At 47.5% G+C, this 20,197-nt stretch overlaps 1 protein-coding gene across 1 annotated transcript; it reads right to left on the reverse strand.

Moving 5' to 3' along the window:
* Positions 1 to 2,514: 2,514 nt before the first annotated feature.
* CYBA (cytochrome b-245 alpha chain) lies at positions 2,515 to 19,889 on the reverse strand. The gene is made up of 6 exons (XM_083164237.1): positions 19,743 to 19,889; positions 14,156 to 14,225; positions 10,502 to 10,576; positions 9,189 to 9,272; positions 8,077 to 8,158; positions 2,515 to 3,536 (listed from the first exon to the last, which is right to left on the reverse strand). The coding sequence occupies exons 1-6, from the start codon at positions 19,798 to 19,800 to the stop codon at positions 3,357 to 3,359; spliced, it is 549 nt and encodes a 182-aa protein (XP_083020363.1). The 5' UTR covers positions 19,801 to 19,889; the 3' UTR covers positions 2,515 to 3,356.
* Between the last annotated feature and the right edge of the window lie 308 nt (positions 19,890 to 20,197).

The following is a 20,197-nucleotide window of genomic DNA, read 5'->3' on the forward strand; positions in this document are numbered from 1 at the left end:
TGCAACCACGTTACCGGCTATCCGCTGACTTCCGGTTCCCTGAAGGAGGGAATGGCTGTAGCCCTACCTTATAGGGTGCTGGGCTGGTGGAGGGAATGGCTGTACCCCTACCTTACAGGGTGCTGGGCTGGCGGAGGGAATGGCTGTACCCCTACCTTACAGGGTGCTGAGCTAGAGGGACTGTCTCTCTACCTACCTTACAGGGTGCTTAGCTGGTGGAGGGACTGTCTCTCCCCTTACCTTACAGGGTGCTTAGCTGGTGGAGGGACTGTCTCTCCACTTACCTTACAGGGTGCTGGGCTGGTGGAGGGAATGGCTGTAGCCCTACCTTACAGGGTGCTGGGCTGGCGGAGGGAATGGCTGTACCCCTACCTTACAGGGTGCTGAGCTAGCGGAGGGACTGTCTCTCTACCTACCTTACAGGGTGCTGAGCTGGCGGAGGGACTGTCTCTCCCCTTACCTTACAGGGTGCTTAGCTGGTGGAGGGACTGTCTCTCCCCTTACCTTACAGGGTGCTGGGCTGGTGGAGGGAATGGCTGTAGCCCTACCTTACAGGGTGCTGGGCTGGCGGAGGGAATGGCTGTACCCCTACCTTACAGGGTGCTGAGCTAGCGGAGGGACTGTCTCTCTACCTACCTTACAGGGTGCTGAGCTGGCGGAGGGACTGTCTCTCCCCTTACCTTACAGGGTGCTTAGCTGGCGGAGGGACTGTCTCTCCCCTTACCTTACAGGGTGCTGAGCTGGTGGAGGGACTGTCTTTCCCCTTACCTTACAGGGTGCTGAGCTGGTGGAGGGACTGTCTTTCCCCTTACCTTACAGGGTGCTGCACTGTTGGAGGGACTGTCTCTCCCCCTACCTTACAGGGTGCTGGGCTAGTGGAGGGCTGGATCTCCCCCTACCTTCCAGGGTGCTGAGCTTCCAGAGGGACTGTCTCTCCTCCTACCTTACAGTGTGCTGGGCTGGGTGAGGGACTAGCTGTCCCTCTACCTTACATGGTGCTGGTCAAAGGACTGTCTCTCCTCCTTCATTACAGTGTGCTGGGCTGGCAGAGGGACTGGCTGTACCCCTACCTTAAAAGGTGCTGGTCAAAGGACTGGCTGTACCCCTACCCTACATGGTGCTGAGCTGGCGGAGGGACTGGCTGTACCCCTACCTTACAGGGTGATGGGCTGGCAGAGGGACTGTATCTCCCCCTACCTTACAGGGTGCTGGGCTGGGCGAGGGACTGTCTCTCTCCCTCCCACAGGGTGCTGGGCTTGTGGAGGGACTGGCTCTCCCCCTACCTTACAGGTGCTGGGCTGGCGGAGGGACTGGCTCTCCCCCTACCTTACAGGGTGCTGGGCTGGCGGAGGGACTGGCTCTTCCCCTACCTTACAGGGTGCTTGGCTGGCGGAGGGACTGTCTCTTACCCTACCTTACAGGGTGATGGGCTGGGTGAGGGACTGTCTCCCTCCCACAGGGTGCTGGGCTGGCGGAGGGACTGGCTCTCCCCTACCTTACAGGTGCTAGACTGGCGGAGGGACAGTCTCTTCCCCTACCTTACAGGGTGCTGGGCTGGGCGAGGGACTGTCTCTCTCCCTCGAACAGGGTGCTGGGCTTGTGGAGGGACTGGCTCTCCCCCTACCTTACAGGTGCTGGGTTGGCGGAGGGACTGGCTCTCCCCCTACCTTACAGGGTGCTGGGCTGGCGGAGGGACTGGCTCTCCCCCTACCTTACAGGGTGCTGGGCTGGCGGAGGGACTGGCTCTTCCCCTACCTTACAGGGTGCTTGGCTGGCGGAGGAACTGTCTCTTCCCCTACCTTACAGGGTGATGGGCTGGGTGAGGGACTGTCTCTCTCCCTCCCATAGGGTGCTGGGCTGGCGGAGGAACTGGCTCTCCCCCTACCTTACAGGTGCTGGACTGGCGGAGGGACTGGCTCTTCCCCTACCTTACAGGGTGCTGGGCTGATGGAGGGACTGGCTCTTCCCCTACCTTACAAGGTGCTGGGCTTGGTATTGTAGTGCTGCCAGGTCTGCTGACGCTGCAGCATATGGGAAATGGCTGGATGCATTGTAGTGCATTAGGATTTGTGGAAGCTAAAACTCTGTGAGGGGGATGTACTATACATTTGAGAGAGATAAATTAGCAGCCAATAAGCTCCTATCCGTCATGTTATAGGCTGTGTTTGATAAATGACAGGAGCTGATTGGTTGTACTTCATCTTTCCCCAAGGCTTAGTGTATCCGACAATGTATACCAGTGTTGGCCGGTGTTACCATACAAGTGTATGGTAGTGCTGGTCAGAGGGCACTAGGCTCATGCAGCCAATGAACCTTCCTATTTCAGAGGGGGTGCTATGATTCTGCCCCGAGAGACTCTAGGCCACTGTCAATTACTGTGATATTTCCTATGATTGTGTTAAATATATTATTATTTTTTGGGTTCTACTTCTTATTCTCTGTACCACCCTGCTTATTATGTTGGCGATACTGAGTAATAACAGTTGTCATGGCAGCAGTGACTACAGAAGGAAATACAACAATAGATATCAGACTTTATTGCAGCATTACAGAACATCTATAACTAAAGCAGCAGCTGTATACGGTGAAGCATCTGGTTGTCTCCCGTCAGCACAAGTCCAGAAAGGACAATGCTGGTTATCTCATATTTCATATAGAATTCTTTCCAACATGTCCCTCTTGTATTCGTAGGAGGCGATGGCTGGCTTATCAGTAGGTACTCGATATTAGGGGAGTTTAAATTTAGCGCTCAAACCTGCTGAGAAGCGGAAATATAGCCCCAGTACCTTTATATCATTAATTCACCACATGGAACACAAACATCTTCAACCCATCATTGCCGAGAGTGAGACGGGCACACATTTCAGCCATTTGACTCATGTACAGAACTAAATATAACAGTTACAAATTATGGGGTCATTCTTTTTCTTTCCTGTAACGCAAAGCAAGAGGTTGCTTAAAATAAAAAGACACATTTTCTGCACAAATCCAAAATGTCCGCCTTTACATCCAAACATTTTGAAGGCTCTTATTAAGGAATGATCTCTCCTCTGTTTAGCATCTAAGCGTGATATAAACAAAACAGCCATCTTCATCCGGTATCCCGCCACAAATACGAGAGAACCCACACTCTCCTCCACGGAGGAGGATATAAAAAAAATTGGGGACAGATCCATGAAGAGAAGGCAATTTTACCTCCACCCAGGGGAGGCAGTCCACAGATGTGGCCGGGGAAACCAACTGTTATACAAGAGTGGGTTATATAAACCGTCCATCAACAATGTTGACTTAAAAATAAAAAGATAAAAAGATCCTTCAGCCATGTGGCAACAATAAAAAAACTTCTACCTATAATGTCATACTTCATCCTGGACTGGAATGGGGTTGACATGTCCCTCGTCCACCTGCTTGCGGCGCACCTCTGGGGGAGGCCGGGGAGGGGGGTTCTGTGGCGGATGTTTAATGGTCTCTGCCGCTCTTAGTTTCGGAGCTGCTTGCATTTCGATGGGACGCCATTCCTCTTTACATATGGCAGCCTATAGAGAGGGAGAAGAGGTGTCAGTTCTGGCAAGACAGAGAGAGGCCATATCATAAATGTAGATGAGAAACAATACACAGGTAACATCAGTAAATAGCTGAACAAAGGGATGGGCCGGCACTGTCCAGCACTGTAAGATAGCATATTTGGGAACCGCAATCTAACTTTCGGTCAATAGAAAGTAGCGCAAGTCCACTACCATGAAACCAGTCCAAAATATGGGTGCTGGACGGCTCCCCGACAGTCGGGATTCCGACAGTCAATACTCCAACGTCGGAATCCCGACTGCTCCCTCGTGGGGGTCCACGACCCCCATAGAGGGAGAATAAAATAGGTGGCGAGCGCAGCCCGCAAGGGGCTTCATTGCGCTCCCCCCGCTGTGCAGTCGGGATTCCGATGTCTGAATAATGACTGTTGGAATCCCGACTGTCAGGTAACTATACCACACCCCAAAAATATATAGTAACATTAATACATATTGTTTATATTGTTAGCTAACTCTAATATATCAGATTTGAATATTGTTATAGGAAGCACCTGGATGCATATGATATTTTGGGAAATATAATGGACTTTAATAGAGCCGTCCTCCCAAAAAGAGTCAGGAGAACAGATCGTCACGTATCAAGTGGAACAAAAATGCCTTGAACAAGAGGGGTGAGATTGGAATGCCATAACTGAGAAATACGACTAGGTATCTTTATGCCTAAGCAGGGCTGGTGCAAGGGTTTCTCTCACCCTAGGCAAAACTTTGGCTTCCTGCTTCCACCACCCACATGCCAACGTCGACTTTCCATGCCGTTTGCATTGAGTTCAACAAGCATCAAAATAGGTCTTGGTTTAAAGATAAAAGGGACTTAGAGGCCGATTTACACACGATTGCATGGCTGCTTTTCGCAGCACGGGTGATTATCGAATGTCTGTGCATGCATAGGTTACACAGTGCGCATGCGCGAGCCGTTCGTGCGACAGAAGCCGGTGACTGCCCGCAGGGTGATTGATACCCTGTGGGTAGGTGGTTTAGAAAGGTTTTCCCCTCATGTGCACGACTGAGATCGCATTCACAGCTGTAATAATGGGCGGGGGGGGGGGGGTATGTGGACACTGTAGCCGCGGGCTGGCGTTTACCTGATTGCTGGGTTGCAAAATCTCGCAGCCCAGCAATCAGGTCTGAATCGGGCCTTGTTATCAACTTAAGAGGATGCCTTAAAGGGGGATGCAGTCAATTTAGCTACAGTCAAAGTCACATTCATTATGCCGACATGGTAAAAGTGCCAGCACGGTCAAAATACCAAAAAGTCTAAACGAGTTTTTCATGATTTTTTTTCTTTGAAACCGACTTGTTTATACTTTAACATTCCAGTTGACATGGTGGGGGAACCTAATAGTGTGCCTGAAGCATGGAGCGCGCAACGAGCCATGCGAGTAGACGCAGTACACTTATACAATGTTCATGTGACCTATGTTGTCATAAAAACCCCCCCACCCCAAAAAAAAAAGTATACTTTTTTGTCGCCATTTTGACCACACAGATCGTATCTGTATTTTGACCATTGGCCAATAGTGGTCGGCATTTTGACCGTCGGCATTTTGACTGTAGGTAAATCATCCTGAACCCCTAAAGGTAGTCAGTGCAGGTCTGGGCCTGTCAAAATAAAGCAGAGCAATCCCTCCGATATTTACTCACAAAATATATAGAGGTCTATTTACTAAGCCGTGCAGAGAGATAAAGTACCAGCCAATCAGCTCCTAACTGCCATGTTACAGGCTGTGACATATAAACAAGGCAACTCATGTACTGACCAGGCCGAGACTCAGATCCCTTCCACAAACCATCCCAACCCCCCTGAAGGATTACACAATATATATCAAACACAAAGAAACAACCCAAACAAAAACAGAACCCGAAAAACAGAAATAAGCACATAGAACAAAGAACCTTCTGAAGCATCTAAACGCTTAGTAGGATACGTCCGTACAAATTAGTTCGAAGATTAAGAATAAACACTGACACGTGTCCTATGGGCAACAAGATTGCAGCGTCGCAAACCAGCATATATGGTGCCAGATGTACTAAGTCTTGACAAGTGATAAAGTGAAGAGAGATAATCCAATCCAGCCAATCGGGTGCCTGATGATGTCCCGACAGTCAGAATTCCGATGGGCAGTATACAGACATCAGAATCCCGACTTTTCAAATGCCAGTTGGGATTCCGACTGACAGGGGGTATTCTCCCTCGTGGGGGTCCATCACCCCTGTAGAGGGAGAACAGGACCTGTGATGAGCGCAATGAGCTACCGAGCCTGGAGCTTGTGGCTTTCCCATTGTATTGACTATTTTTTGTGGGACGCCACCAAGAGGTACAGTAGTTAAGCCATTGAAATGTTGTGACTATTTGACAAGTGCTAACACCATCTTTAGTTTGACTGATATGGTTTAATCACCATATCTCCACAGGCTGACGAATCACCTAGCAAAGTAGGCAAGGTAGGTTTATTAAACTGGTGTAGTGCTGACCCTTTAAATGACACTAGCCACACATTGTTTCCCCGCGGACAATTTTCAAGATCATCCAGCTTATCAGCCATAGCATTGTATAATAAGACATATATTTATTTACAGTTTCTTACATAGTGCAACATATTCCGTTGCGCTTTACAATTGGAAACAACAGTGGTAAAACAAACTGGGTAGAAATAAACCGACACAGAGGTAGGAGGGCCCTGCTCCCAAGCTTAGAATATATAGACCTGCAACTCAGTGGTATCACACTTGTACACCATGAAACAGCGCTCCTAATTGTGATTCAGCCTGACCAACTCTCCATGTAAGCTGATATAAGCTTTCCATGAACTCAGTTATAGCATTCTTAAAAGTGTCTCCTAATCAAAGGGGCTATAGTTACTTTTATAGCTTTTACTATGACACAGTAGGAGTCCTGGGATGGGATGAATGAGATGGACTCACAGGGGAGAGCTTTGTCAGATGCCGCCATCTTGGTTTGCTGCTATTGATGAAAGGACCTCCAGCGTTGCTGATTTCTGGGCATGAGAGAGAAATATCTTCCCATGCAATAGGGATATGGCTCCTGGACCCTTCCGATGGGCTCTCGGCCAGGTGGACCCCTTGGTGCACTAGTAATAACCCCACCCCTGTATTCCTAATGCTGTGTATTTACATACACAATAGAAGGACAGAGACCCCTTGTGCCTGGTGGTAGCACCCACGCCCACCTGTCCTATATATTGGTTTTAATTAGGTTCCTGACATTTCTGAGACTGCATGCAGAGCAAGGTGAGTCCTGCACAAATGTATATTGGATTATCAGATGGGAGGGTGGATTTCTGGTTTGTGGGTCCCCCTGGACTGCTGTGGCTGTCTGGCCTCAGGAGCACCATGGATTAACACTTATTTTCATATTTACTTCCATCCCTATCATGTGTGTTGTTTCAGTGTAACTCATTTACCACCTTCACTTCTCACTACTTTATTTCTCACCTCGTTACCTCTCACTAATTTACCCCTGCTATTCTCAGCAGCCTCTCTCACTAACCTATTCTCACTTTTTTCACTATATATTTTTTCACTTTTGTGTTGCCCTGGGGTCACTCAGCTGCTTTGCTTTGGGGTGCCCCATGCCTTAGATTTGTACCCCCCAAAATGTTAGGGACTTGCCCGTTTAGGACCCCACCCCTGTATACCTATTGTGCACCTGTAACCTTGTCTTTGTATGCAGTACTACTGAAAGGTCTCCGCAGGGTCGCACCTCTCATTACCGGTGTGCACCCCAGGACACAACCACTGTAAACCTATTGTGCACCTGTAACCTTGTCTTTGTATGCAGTACTACTGAATGGTCTCCGCAGGGTCGCACCTCTCATTACCGGTGTGCACCCCAGGACCCCACCCCTGTATACCTATTGTGCACCTGTAACCTTGTCTTTGTATGCAGTACTACTGAATGGTCTCTGCAGGGTCGCACCTCTCATTACCAGTGTGCACCCCAGGACACCACCACTGTAAACCTATTGTGCACCTGTAACCTTGTCTTTGTATGCAGTACTACTGAAAGGTCTCCGCAGGGTCGCACCTCTCATTACCAGTGTGCACCCCAGGACCCCACCACTGTATACCTATTGTGCACCTGTAACCCTGTCTTTGTATGCAGTACTACTGAAAGGTCTCCGCAGGGTCGCACCTCTCATTACCGGTGTGCACCCCAGGACCCCACCCCTGCACTAGTAATAACAAAGGCTTGTTCATAACTATATTTTCAATAAAGCATAATGCCATTGGTTGGCACACAGTTCACTTGAAGGGAACACGTGATATTCTGGTTCATACCTCGCCCCTCAGTCAGAGGTGGATTTAGACCTCATGGGGCCCTAGGCAACATACCACGTTGGGGCCCTGCTCTCTCAATCCATGAGGGCCTCAGTGCACAGATACATCCTACAGGCAGATTATTACTTATACATAACTCCGGGCCCATGTCTGTAACCTCCTAATACACCCAATCAGCATCCGCAATACTCACCACGAGGTAAATGATGGCTGCAATACCAAGACACACTGTGCCCAAAATGGTGGCCAGGATGAATCCTCCGGGCACTGCCAACCTGTGGGAATGGCAAATTATAATTTTAGAATTGAAATCCTTGAATGCGTGTCAATTAGTGGCAGATGTTGGTCTCCCTGAATGCGTGTGAATTAGTGGCACATGTTGGTCTCCCTGAATGCGTGTGCATTAGTGGCACATGTTGGTCTCCCTGAATGCTTGTGCATTAGTGGCACGTGTTGGTGTCCCTGAATGCATGTGAATTAGTGGCACGTGTTGGTGTCCCTGAATACATGTGAATTAGTGGCACGTGTTGGTGTCCTTGAATGTGTGTGAATTAGTGGCACGTGTTGGTGTCCCTGAATGCATGTGAATTACTGGCACGTGTTGGTCTCCCTGAATGCGTGTGAATTAGTGGCACGTGTTGGTGTCCTTGCATGTGTGTGAATTAGTGGCACGTGTTGGTGTCCCTAAATGTGTGTGAATTAGTGGCACGTGTTGGTGTCCCTAAATGTGTGTGAATTAGTGGCACGTGTTGGTGTCCCTAAATGTGTGTGAATTAGTGGCACATGTTGGTGTCCCTAAATGTGTGTGAATTAGTGTCATGTGCTGTCGTCCCTTAATGCATGTAAATTAGTGGCATGTGTTGTTCTTCCTGAATGCGTGTGAATTAGTGGCACATGTTGGTCTCCCTGAATGCGTGTGAATTAGTGTCACGTGTTGGCGGCCGTTAATGCGTGTAAATTAATGGCACGTGTTGGTGTCCCTGAATGTTAGCTCTCACGAGCAGGGCCCTCTCTCCTCATGTGCATTTCTCAGAATATATATAAATATCTCTGCCACCCTAATGGTTGCTTCATTGTCCTGTCCCCTGATGCAACTATCCGTATTTACCATGTACTTGTCCTAAATTGACTTGATTCGTTATGAGTTATTGCTCATATGTGTATAGTTAGGCGCTGCAGAACCTTTGTGGTGCCATAGAAATAAACGATAATAATAAGGTGTGTAAGTTAGTGGCACGTGTTGGCGTCCCTCAATGCATGTTTCATCCACAGTAAGTAGAGTTATGGATTATTAGTGATACTTACCCTGCATGCAGTATAGCGCGGACATAATAATTCCGTGTCAGGGGCCCGAACACTTTCACTACCGCCGTTAAGTATTTCTGTCCGCTGCAAATACAAATATCCACGTGTCAGTCCAGCAATAGAATATCTAATCCTACAGGACAATATAACATCTTTGTCCTACATGTGAGGCTCTGGCGCACTGGGTGTATGATTCATATGAGAATGCAAATGGTTTTCAGATCTGCTTCATCTGATAGGAACAGGGGCATTAATAACGGCAGCGGAGGATAATCCCCCCCCCCCCCCAACCATAAAAACAGATATAAATGCTAACTGTAAACCATGTGTCTACAATTCATTAACAGCCTAAAAACATTGTCTATTCATTCTCCAAACTAGGTACGTCACTGAGGCACTTTATGCCTCATGCCTCCTTAGTAGAACTGGTTTCCAGCATTTGGCTAGTTTGAAAATGGACACAGGCCACAAAAAACAGCTCTATCCACCACGTGATGCTGGTAAATCTCTTCTATAATCATATCATGTTTGCACTTACCTGTAATAACCTCAGTTCTGCCCCAATAATACCAGTAATAACTCTCTCTGGGGTACATTTATCAAAGTGCAGTTTTGATACTGAAATCGCCACGTGAGGTGTTCAGCCCCAATAATGGATGATGTTCAATGAGAGAAGTGCCAACATTGCGATGGGTGCAGCCCCTGCGGGTCTCAGATATTAGGGGGATGGCAATGCCGGGTCACCCAGCTGAGACCTGGCTCTGAGGAACCAGCTGTAAGCATGGCCAGTGGTCCACAGTTCTGCCTCTGCTCTGGACAGTGTTTAGCGCACATTAATCCCGATATACAGTATATATATATATATATATATATATATATATATATATATATATATATATATATATATATATATATATATATATATATATATATATATATATATATATATATATATATATATATATATATATATATATATATATATATATATATATATATTGGAAAAAAGGGCACTCACCAATTTGATAAAAAGTCCAAACGGTTTTTATTCCATATGATAATTAGATGCTGACATATCAGCTATGATATGTCAGCATCTAATTATCATATGGAATAAAAACCGTTTGGACTTTTTATCAAATTGGTGAGTGCCCTTTTTTCCAATATATACTCTGATGTTTCATTCATCTGTAGGAGCACCCCCCAGTCAACCAGATACTAACTAGAGTGCGGACTTTACATAAAAATTATATATATATATATATAGCAATGTATGTGCATTACACCACTAAGGCCTGACGCCCCTCACTCACCATCTCTCCATAGTAGAACCCTTCTTTCTCTTACTTCTGGGATACTCCAGGAGGCTGATGAAGACGCCGGCAGCTCTGGGAACAGGAGTTAAGAAATCCAGCCACAGAAATTCCTAAATACCCTAAAAAGTTATCCGGAACGGCCCTTTTACTGCCAGGGCCAGCGGCAAACCCCACATTTCCAATTACGGTGTCTCTGTTTTATTACACACTTATTGCACATTCATCAGTCGGGTATGAGGGATATTACAAGAGGATAAAGGCAGCAAGGAACTGGTGCATGTATGTATGTATGTATGTGTGTGTGTATGTGTGTGTGTATGTGTGTGTGTGTATGTATGTATGTGTGTATGTATGTATATGAGATCTACTAATCCTAATGACTTGTAGGCTGAACTATCCCCCCCAAAAAAGACTACTTAATTGGAGGGCAAACATGGGCGCTGGTACTAATATAAATATGTCCGTCAGTACTGATTCAGCAATAACATTCGGATTCGGTATGGAATCCCGGCGGTTGGAATCCCGGCGTTCAAAATCCCGACCGCCGAGATACCGACAAGGGGGGGACGTGGAGCAACCCCCCCCCTTGCGGGTAATCATGACTCACTGACAAATTTTAAAAGGGAATACATATAGATGACCAGTGGTGGCGATGACAACTCTATGGTGTCTCTGATCTGCGGGCGCCCTGTGCGCGGTCAGCTGACATCCACTGACATCAGCTGCCTGCCCCTCGCACCGCGTCATTGGGGAATTACCCATGAAATGCTGGGCGTTCCCATAGGCAAATTCCCCAGCCTGCCTCCCCACACCCGTCCGCGCCCCCCTGCCTGGACTTATGTGTGCGAGCGCTGTGCGGCTGCCCATGCACAAACAATCTATCCCCTGTGTGAATGCGCGGGGGACCGATTGAATTACAATAACCCCACTATATATATATATTTATTTATTTAATATGCCAGCCTATGCTGAATCTCATTACAACACAATTAACATAATAAGACTGGGGATTATCAAACAGATACACCATGTACACCAAACATTAGCTTCCATTCATGTAAGGAACACAGACTAGACACTAGACCATTCTGTATGCTTCTGGATTACTGCTGATAATTGCTGGTTTACCCTCTAGTATAATAATAATAATAATAATAATAACTTTTGTATAAACAATAGTTCTCCTGCTAAAACTATATTAAAGAATAAATCACTGAGATTATATATAGGTTACAACCTAGGATGTCCTGGAATGTACCAAACATCGTCACCTGCGCCGCCGTCAGGAGAAAGCGGTGTGAGGAAACCACAGAGGGCAGAAGTACAAGTATTCCTGCAGGTGGGGGAAGTAATAACAGGTTGCATCAGGAGACTGTTCACTGATCACAGGGTAAATCCTATAGTGAGAGGAGTAACTGTCACAGAGGATGGGGAATAATGACAGGGAGAGGGGCCGCAATTAGACAAGGGTCAGGAAGAGGAATAACACTCTGGTCATTTTTTAAATAATAGAAAGATAGCAGTGTGAGCTGGAAATATTGCACAGTGCTGAGAGACAGCACGGTTGGTGTTATGGTTAGCATTACTCTGCCTCACAGCACTGCGGTCATGGGTTAGATTAGCACCGTGGCTCAAACTGTGTGGAGTTTGTATATTCTCCCCGAGCTTGCGTGGGTTTCCTCCAGGTACTCCGGGTTCCTTCTACAATCCACAAATATACAGGTAGGTTTATAGGATCCAAACTAGAATTGAACCCTAGAATGTCTGTGTGTGCGTACATAGGCATACTATATAGGGCCTACATCGAACAGTGTTTGCCATCTGTGCAATTGTGACGAGGTCTGAGGCTTCCTCAAATCTGCTACAAAGCTTGGCTGAAAGAGGCTGGTGCGGATGTCACAGACCCTTCCTTAAAATGCCCAGGCACTCCTGCATTTTTTCTGACACACCCAGAAAACGGCAGGTTACCAACCACAAATGTCAGCTTTCTGTCAATCAAACTGCAACTACTGCGCTCAAACTGCGAGCACATAGCGATGCAGCTGATGCGCAAACCCAGTCGTTCCATAATCTGCTGAATTGTGATAACTCTGATTCCATTGCGGGAACCAGGAGCGACCAAGTAAGAATTCTGTCCCCAGCAAATTAGTATGTTTTCCCCTTCATTTATACAGCAGCAACATATTACACAGTGCTCCTCAATCTGAGAACTATGCGCCTGACTCAGACCTGTCAGCAAGGCTGCAATTTTTGCAGATGGACAAAACCATGCTGTGCTGCAGGTGGGGCAGATGTAACATGTGCAAAAAATTGTAGCCTTGCTGACAGGTTTGGATCAGGCCCTTTATATGCACATTATTCCTTGGCCAGCAGCTCACAATCTAATTCCCTAACACAGGCAGACAGTCTCTCTCTCTCTCTCTCTCACACACACACACACACACACACACGTGGCAATGTGACGTGGCAATGTGTCTTTGGATAGGTGAGAAAACATCTAAAATTTAAGAGAACATGTAAACTCCACACAGATAACAGCACTGTAACGATGTATACAGCAATACTCACATAATCGGGTCGATTCAATACGGTGCACAATAAATAGAGACGGGAGGGAGCTCATCAACGTGCCGCTAGCTCCGCCTACTGTATTTCTGCTTACACCCATCCTGGGGTGCGTGCGAGCATAAATCCAACAAAACTAGGATGGTAATGCTGTTTTAAGCGCTAGTTTGGCGTAAACAGCATTGTCCCGAGGCACTTAAGTTGGGGACTATGTAAAAACCGGACCCGGACTAAACCCCGGACATCAAAATCTGCAGTCCGGAGCTTGTAGTGTCCGGTCCAGGGGGGTGTCCTGTCCTGGGGGTTCCCTGTGATAGCTATCATCAGGGTCATGGGGAAGTGGAGATTACAGCCTCCCTGTGTGGTCCGGACCGTCCGGTTTTTGCTACATGCCCGGACCATACATGGAGGCTATAGGGCTATTTCACACACTCCGGCTCCTGCCGGGCGGTGAAACCCCACACGGCCAGGAAGCCGTGCCGCACACAGCAGTTTACTATGGTGGGGATGGCCACAGCCAGGCAGCCGTCCCTTCAAGTGGTGGGATCCGGCTGCAACCAGGTTATTAACTACAGTGTGTGGCACAGCTTTTTGCCGTTCGGGTTTCGCCGCCCGGCAGGAGCCGGAGCGTGTGAAATAGCCCTTATTCTTCCCCTCCACCACTCCATGGCGACAGGTATCTCAGGCAGCCCCCCCCCAGGCAGGACACCCCCCGGACAGGACACCCCCCGGACAGGACTGCAGAATTTGATGTCCGGTCCGGGGGTCTTGTCCTGGTCCGGTTTTTACCCATACCCCTTAAATTGGAAAATGCTGATACAACGTGAGTACCGGTATTCTCCAATTTAGCAGAACGCTGATTAGAATATACCGTATTGAATTGACCCCGCCATTATATTCTGTGAAGCATTGTGTTGTTTCTCCTGTGTGTTAAATTTACACCCTCTGGATTTTACTCCCCCAAAACGTATAAAAATTGTAATAAATATATAGGAAGGTAGGATTAACATGAGGTTCCAGGAATGAGAATGGTGAGGAAATGGGGTCTCACCCACAACAAAGGACGTTAGTTGTCACAAAGGATACATGGCGTAAGCGCCAAACTCCCAACCTTTAAACTGCCCGGCCACCGCCACTATGCCGCCAGAGAGGAGGACTGTGGGAAGAAAAAACATGAGTTACTTCAAGGTGCCAGTCGGGTTATCTGTGCTCATCGTCATGTAATCCAGACACTGCAAAAAACGCCATCAGATTCACCATGTTGTTACCTGGGAGGAAAGATATATAGTAATATTTTGATCAAAACAGGCTGTTTATAACAAAGATGTGATAAATTGGCTGATGGAGAAGGAAGTGGGGCTATGAAGATCAGTGCTGCACGCCAGCATTGGGACTAATGCTGCCTCAGGTACCTGGGGGCAGATGTATTATGTCTGGTAAAGTGGCACCAGCCAATTATCTCCTAACTTACCTCTTTCACATCGCAAATGTTGGGTCGCACCAGGGATTTGGACCCGGTATTTGCGATGATTATCCCCCATACCGACCAGGCAATAAGCCGGTTCGCTGACATCAGAGAGGGGGCGGAGTGTCACCGGGCAGGAGGGAGGCAGAGCTTGGAGCTGACACTGCCTCCTCCCTACAGTGTGAACGTCACACTGTACAGCAACCTGGGTCCAACTGAGTTAATACCCTTCTTTTAACCCGGGTTGGAATGCCGAATTGCTGGACCCGGGTAAATCGTAAAGGCCCTTTCACACTGCACATCAACCTGGGTCAGACCCGGGTTATCTGTGCTATGTGAAAGGGGTAACTGACATTTTTCAAACACAGCTGATTGGCTGATGCGTTATCACCTTGCATCTTAATCACAACTTTATCAGGCTTAATACATCTGCCCCTTGGTTACTAAAGGCAATAGATGGGGATGTGAACTGACCTGGCTCCTCCCCCTGGCGTGGAATGTCACATTGTTGGGTATCAAAGGTCCTTTCTCCCACTAGGATCTAGCACAGTGATGGCTAACCTTGACACTCCGGATTTTGTTGAACTACACATCCCAGCATACTCAGCTACAGTTTTGCTATTTGGCCATGCTAAAAATGATGTAGGGCATGCTGGGATGCGTAGTTCAACAACAGCAGGAGTGTCAAGGTTAGCCATCACCATACCTCCTAACTTTTGGACATGCCGGGGCGGGACAGGCGATTTTTCGGGGGGCGTGACCTATCGGAAAGGTGGCGTGCCATATAATCGTGGCGCTGTCGTGAGGCCACGCCCCCGTTTTCCGCCGCTGTGGGGCATGCCTATGAGCTGCTGGCCAGCCCCCAGCCCCTCTGCCTGCATGCGCACAGCATCTATTCACGGACTACAGGGGGGACTCCCAACTGTACCCCCCCCCCGCTGCGGGACACTGCCGGCAGCTGGAGGGACATACCGGGACATTCCCGCGATAAGCGGGACAGTTGGGAGGTATGCTCACCGATCTAGCATCTCGTGCTCATGCAGCCTATATACCCATCGGTAACCATACTAGGACTCAGTGTAGGTGTTCAGGGTTCTAGGCAGATTGTATAACATTGTTGTATTGTCCCTAGGGGGTAGTACATTATATAACAGATAAAGTAAGTGTGGTATCAATTATCAGTAACAGATAGGAAAGTCTGGTTGATACGTAAAGCTGCAAAATTCGCAGATTTGAATGTCATTTAAGGGACCCCCCCAAGCCATTTCCCCGCATGCTTGCAAGTGGATGTTCACCATAAATATCCATTCACAGCCTGGCGTGTGGGGCCAACATTATTCAATGGTTGCCGACCAGCGAATGATTTTGCAGGCGCTCGCAGACCTAAGACACCATCTGCGGGAAGCGGGCGAGCAGCTAACATCCGCTGACTACCCCCCCATAGAAACCGAACAGTTTTCAAAATATCCTCAGGAATAATTTGTACCGCCTGCACATCTATGGTGTTAGTTAGCACACAGCAGGCGCCCAATCTAGATGACCTGAAAAACATGCACCTCGGGCTCCATGAGGGCGGAGTGTGATAAACACGATCCATGGCCTAATTCAGTTTCGCTAATGTGAAAGGGTCGTAGCTCACTGCGAGTTGATAGCCGCCACCGCCGCCCAGACACTACTCATGGTCACATATGATAAAATATATAAAATAACACCCCAATAAACTTGTGTCAGCATTTTCTGCGTCCATCCTTTGCTTGGCAACTTTTTGTACCGGTTGACCCTCTCACCCAGTTGACCTTGTAAAAGTCGATCATATGGGGGTTGACTTATTGCCGAATGACTGAACCACACCCAGTTGCAGCACATCAGGGTTGCATGTTAGAAGTAGGACGTGCAGATTTCCCCGCTTCCTCAGGCCTCTGCTCTCCCGCCATGAAGCAATCGCAGGACAGGACATACATTTATGTAATACGCGATGCAGCAACTAGCTGCTGCCACACTTCCCCCCAGAAAGATGAACTAGCTCCTGTCTTGCAACTGAGCAATTGCCCAAGTAACAGTCACAGTGTAGGATACAGCGGCCTCACGTACCATAGTGCACAACGCCAGCTGGGTGCGGTAAGGCCGCGCACCTCATGCGGTCATTCCTGTACCCAGCGACGGAGCACACCCGCAGGTTACTCATTTACCAATGTTTATAGACTCATTGTTACAGACAGATCATTTCTACAACAATATTTTTCTTTTTCCTTCGAAAGGTTGACTCATTACCACAACCCGACCCATCGACTTCAACACGGAGTAAAAACAGTGTTTTTTGTGGCTGCATTGTTGAACTGTACATAGAATCATGAAAGCACGTGTAGGCTGAAACCTGAACGCTCTGTTTGGAAAGGTCTCTGAAGTTTGGTACGGGAGTCATGATATCCTGGCGGTTAGGATAATGGAGATCAAAGGGTGGACCCCAGCATCCCGATCCTGAGAATCCCAACAGAGGCTTCGTGTTTATCCTAGCCCGAACCGTCTTTTGCAGGAGCCTCACCCTAACCCTATCGGTAGCACCTAAACCTAACGGGTATGGATCATTAGGTCTACAAGAGAATGGTCGACATCATTAGGTTGACATGCAGAAAGGTCGACATGGGTCTAGGTTGACATGCCATTAAGTCTACACAAGCATTAGGTCAAAATGGGGAAAGTTCAACAGTCAAAAGATCGACCTGGGGTTTTTCACAGTCGACATGGACGCTGCGCTGCCATGCTTCAGGCACGGGGCCTCGCTATGCTCGGCACACTATTTTATTCTCTCATCACGCCCTAGTGGATGGTAGGGCATGAAATACCGCCTGTCGGCACATGTCGGCTCAAAAAATTGTGAAAAACCTCATATCGACCTTTCGACTGTAGACCTTGCCCATGTCTACCTAATGCTTGTGTCAACCTAATGACCTGTCGACCTTTCTGCATGTCGACCTAATGGTGTGGACCCAATGCTTGTCAACCTAATGACCGTATCCCAACCTAACCCCCGTACCCTGCTGCTTAAATTAAATCCCCCCTCGGCACACACTAGACCGCCTCGCATACTTACTGATTGGGATGACGGCCGTCGGAATTCTGGCATTGACATCTTGATCTTGTCAAAGGTTCCATGGCAGTCTGGGTGCTGGTGTTTGTTAAATTGAACACCAGCATCCTGACAGCATCCTTTATTTACAACATTAGCCTATATAGCATTAGATTACAGCATTAGCCTATAGATGGGATGCAGTTAAAATCCTGGCGGTCGGGATCCCGTCGTTAAGAATCCCGACGCCGGAATCCCGACACTTTCGCCCTCCGTAGGTGTCCACGACACCCCTGGAGGGAGAATAAATTAGCGTGCCGAGCGTAGCGAGGCACCGGGCCTGCTGCGTGGTGAGCGCAGCGAGCCCGCAAGGGGTGGGCGATCCACGTCCCCCCCTTGTCGGGATTTTGGCGGTCGGGATTTTGACCGCCGGGATTTCATACTGAATCCCTATAGATAGGTCCTAGTGATCAACCACACATGTCTCTCACATAATATAGAAGTAGGGAACTTCTACATACTCGCCTACCTGACCCTCTCCATGAGGGAGAAAATGCTCTGTTCCTGGCCTTCCCTGGTAATGTAGGATTGCCATCACCTGTGGGGAGCTAGGTGACTGATAATAAAGGTGTTTCACCACAGGTGATGGCAATCATACATTACCAGGGAAGTCCAGGAACAGAGCATTTTCTCCCTGAAGGAGAGGGTCAGGAAGGCAAGTATGAACCCTACTTTAAGAGGGCTGTCACCCAGGGTCCCAAGAGTTTGCATTCTTTGGGATAAATTTACTAAAGCTTTAAAAATGAAAATCAGTGATGTTGCCCTGAGCAACCCTTTAGATTCTGTCTATAATTTCTCTAATGAATACTAGAAAATGATACAGAATCGGATTGGTTGCTATGGGCAACATTAACGCTTTTCATTTTCAGAAGCTTTAGTAAATGTACTTCTTTGTGTGAGTAATGTTGCAAGATATGAAAGGCCGTGGTGGAAGAACCAGCTGCCTCCAGGTGCGGAATGTGGATTTCTGGTTCCTCATTTTACTTCCTCCTCACCTCATTAGTGTTTCATAGACATCACGCTGCTGGGGCTTAACCCCTGCTAACCTGGGCTGTGATCAGGAGAACGTTCACACAAGTAAAGGTGCCTGCAGATAGGTAATAGAGGACCACCTGGACCCTAATATCATTGTGCGAGGACCTGCTAATATGACAGCAATACTGATCCTGCATTGCCCTAATGGTTTGTGATGTTGTTATACAGAGGAGCCGTCAGCAGGTTATACACGGGCTGCGTAGATAGATAGATAGAATTCAGTACTGAGCAGCGGCACATAGGCTTAGAAATAGGATAAAAAGTCCTTTATTTGGGCCCCGAAATAAAATACTTTTTATCCTATTTCCAAGCCTGTTTCAGTGCCGCCACACAAATACATAATTATTATTATTATTGTTTATTTATATGAAGCCACAAGGGTTCCACAGCACCGAACAAGGCAATTTAGGACAAGCGCATGGTAAAAAAGGATAGTTGTATCAGGAGACATGACGTTGAAGATATATCTATCTATCTACTGTATCTATACACACATCATCTGACAATACATAGATGAGCAACAAACAAAACCAAGAAAATAACGAATTACAGTACAAATACAAATGAGGACAAATACATGGTAAATAAAAGACAGTTGCAACAGTGGACACTGACGCTATTATAAAAGTGGCAGAAATATATTCTTATAAAAGCACATGAGGAGAGAGGGCCCTGCTCGTTTCATATATACATATGTGTGTGTGTGGGTAAGGCAGTGAAGAAAAGGCCCCTTCCTCTTTCGTCTGTGATTATCCAGTCCTGTATTATTACAAATATTAAATTGCAGAAAAATAAGTTTTTAGCACCTGTGGTACCCAAAGGGTTAACAGAAATGGAGTTTTGTTAGACTACAAATGAAGCAGAGGGGTTCTTAATGACATACGAGACTTCCCTGCAGAGTACTGGGGTGATGGGAGATCCGTGTACCACAGCGATAGAAGAAGCTGTATCAGCACCAGCAGGAGGATGTCACCTGTACTATCTGTGCCAGAGTTACCTGGGCTGCTGCCTTACTGCCACCGTGTGTGTGCCCGTATCATACTCACTCAGTCCTGATGCCAGGGCCTGCTCATTCGCCCACATCGCCCATTCTATCTGACCCATCGCTGGCACTCGCAGAGGTGCTCTCAGGAGTTAACTAGTAAGAACTCTGCCACAAAGTATCACTTCCTGCTGGATGGGGCTGTGTCATATACATGTTTCTCCTCCCACTCAGCAGAGTGCAGCCTCCCCAAGCCCCAGCCCCTCCTGGTTCTCTTACTGGGGTAATGCTGGGCTGCTGGGACTTCTGCTCCTATCTGCGGCATGCAGTTCCAGTATGTTAGCTGGGTGTTGTGAGGTCATTATATTAATTATTACTATTATTATGATGGAACTCTGTGGTCACTTGCAGCCTGTACAGAAGTTGCTGCAACTTTGCAGATAGACGTTGCCTTTCTGTACAAACCTATAAATGGGATAACCCTAAGGGCCATTTATGTACAAGAATTAATATTGGCGA

The sequence above is a fragment of the Crinia signifera genome, chromosome 11 (genome assembly GCF_055691185.1).
Source record: "Crinia signifera chromosome 11, ASM5569118v1, whole genome shotgun sequence".
NCBI lineage: Eukaryota > Metazoa > Chordata > Amphibia > Anura > Myobatrachidae > Crinia > Crinia signifera.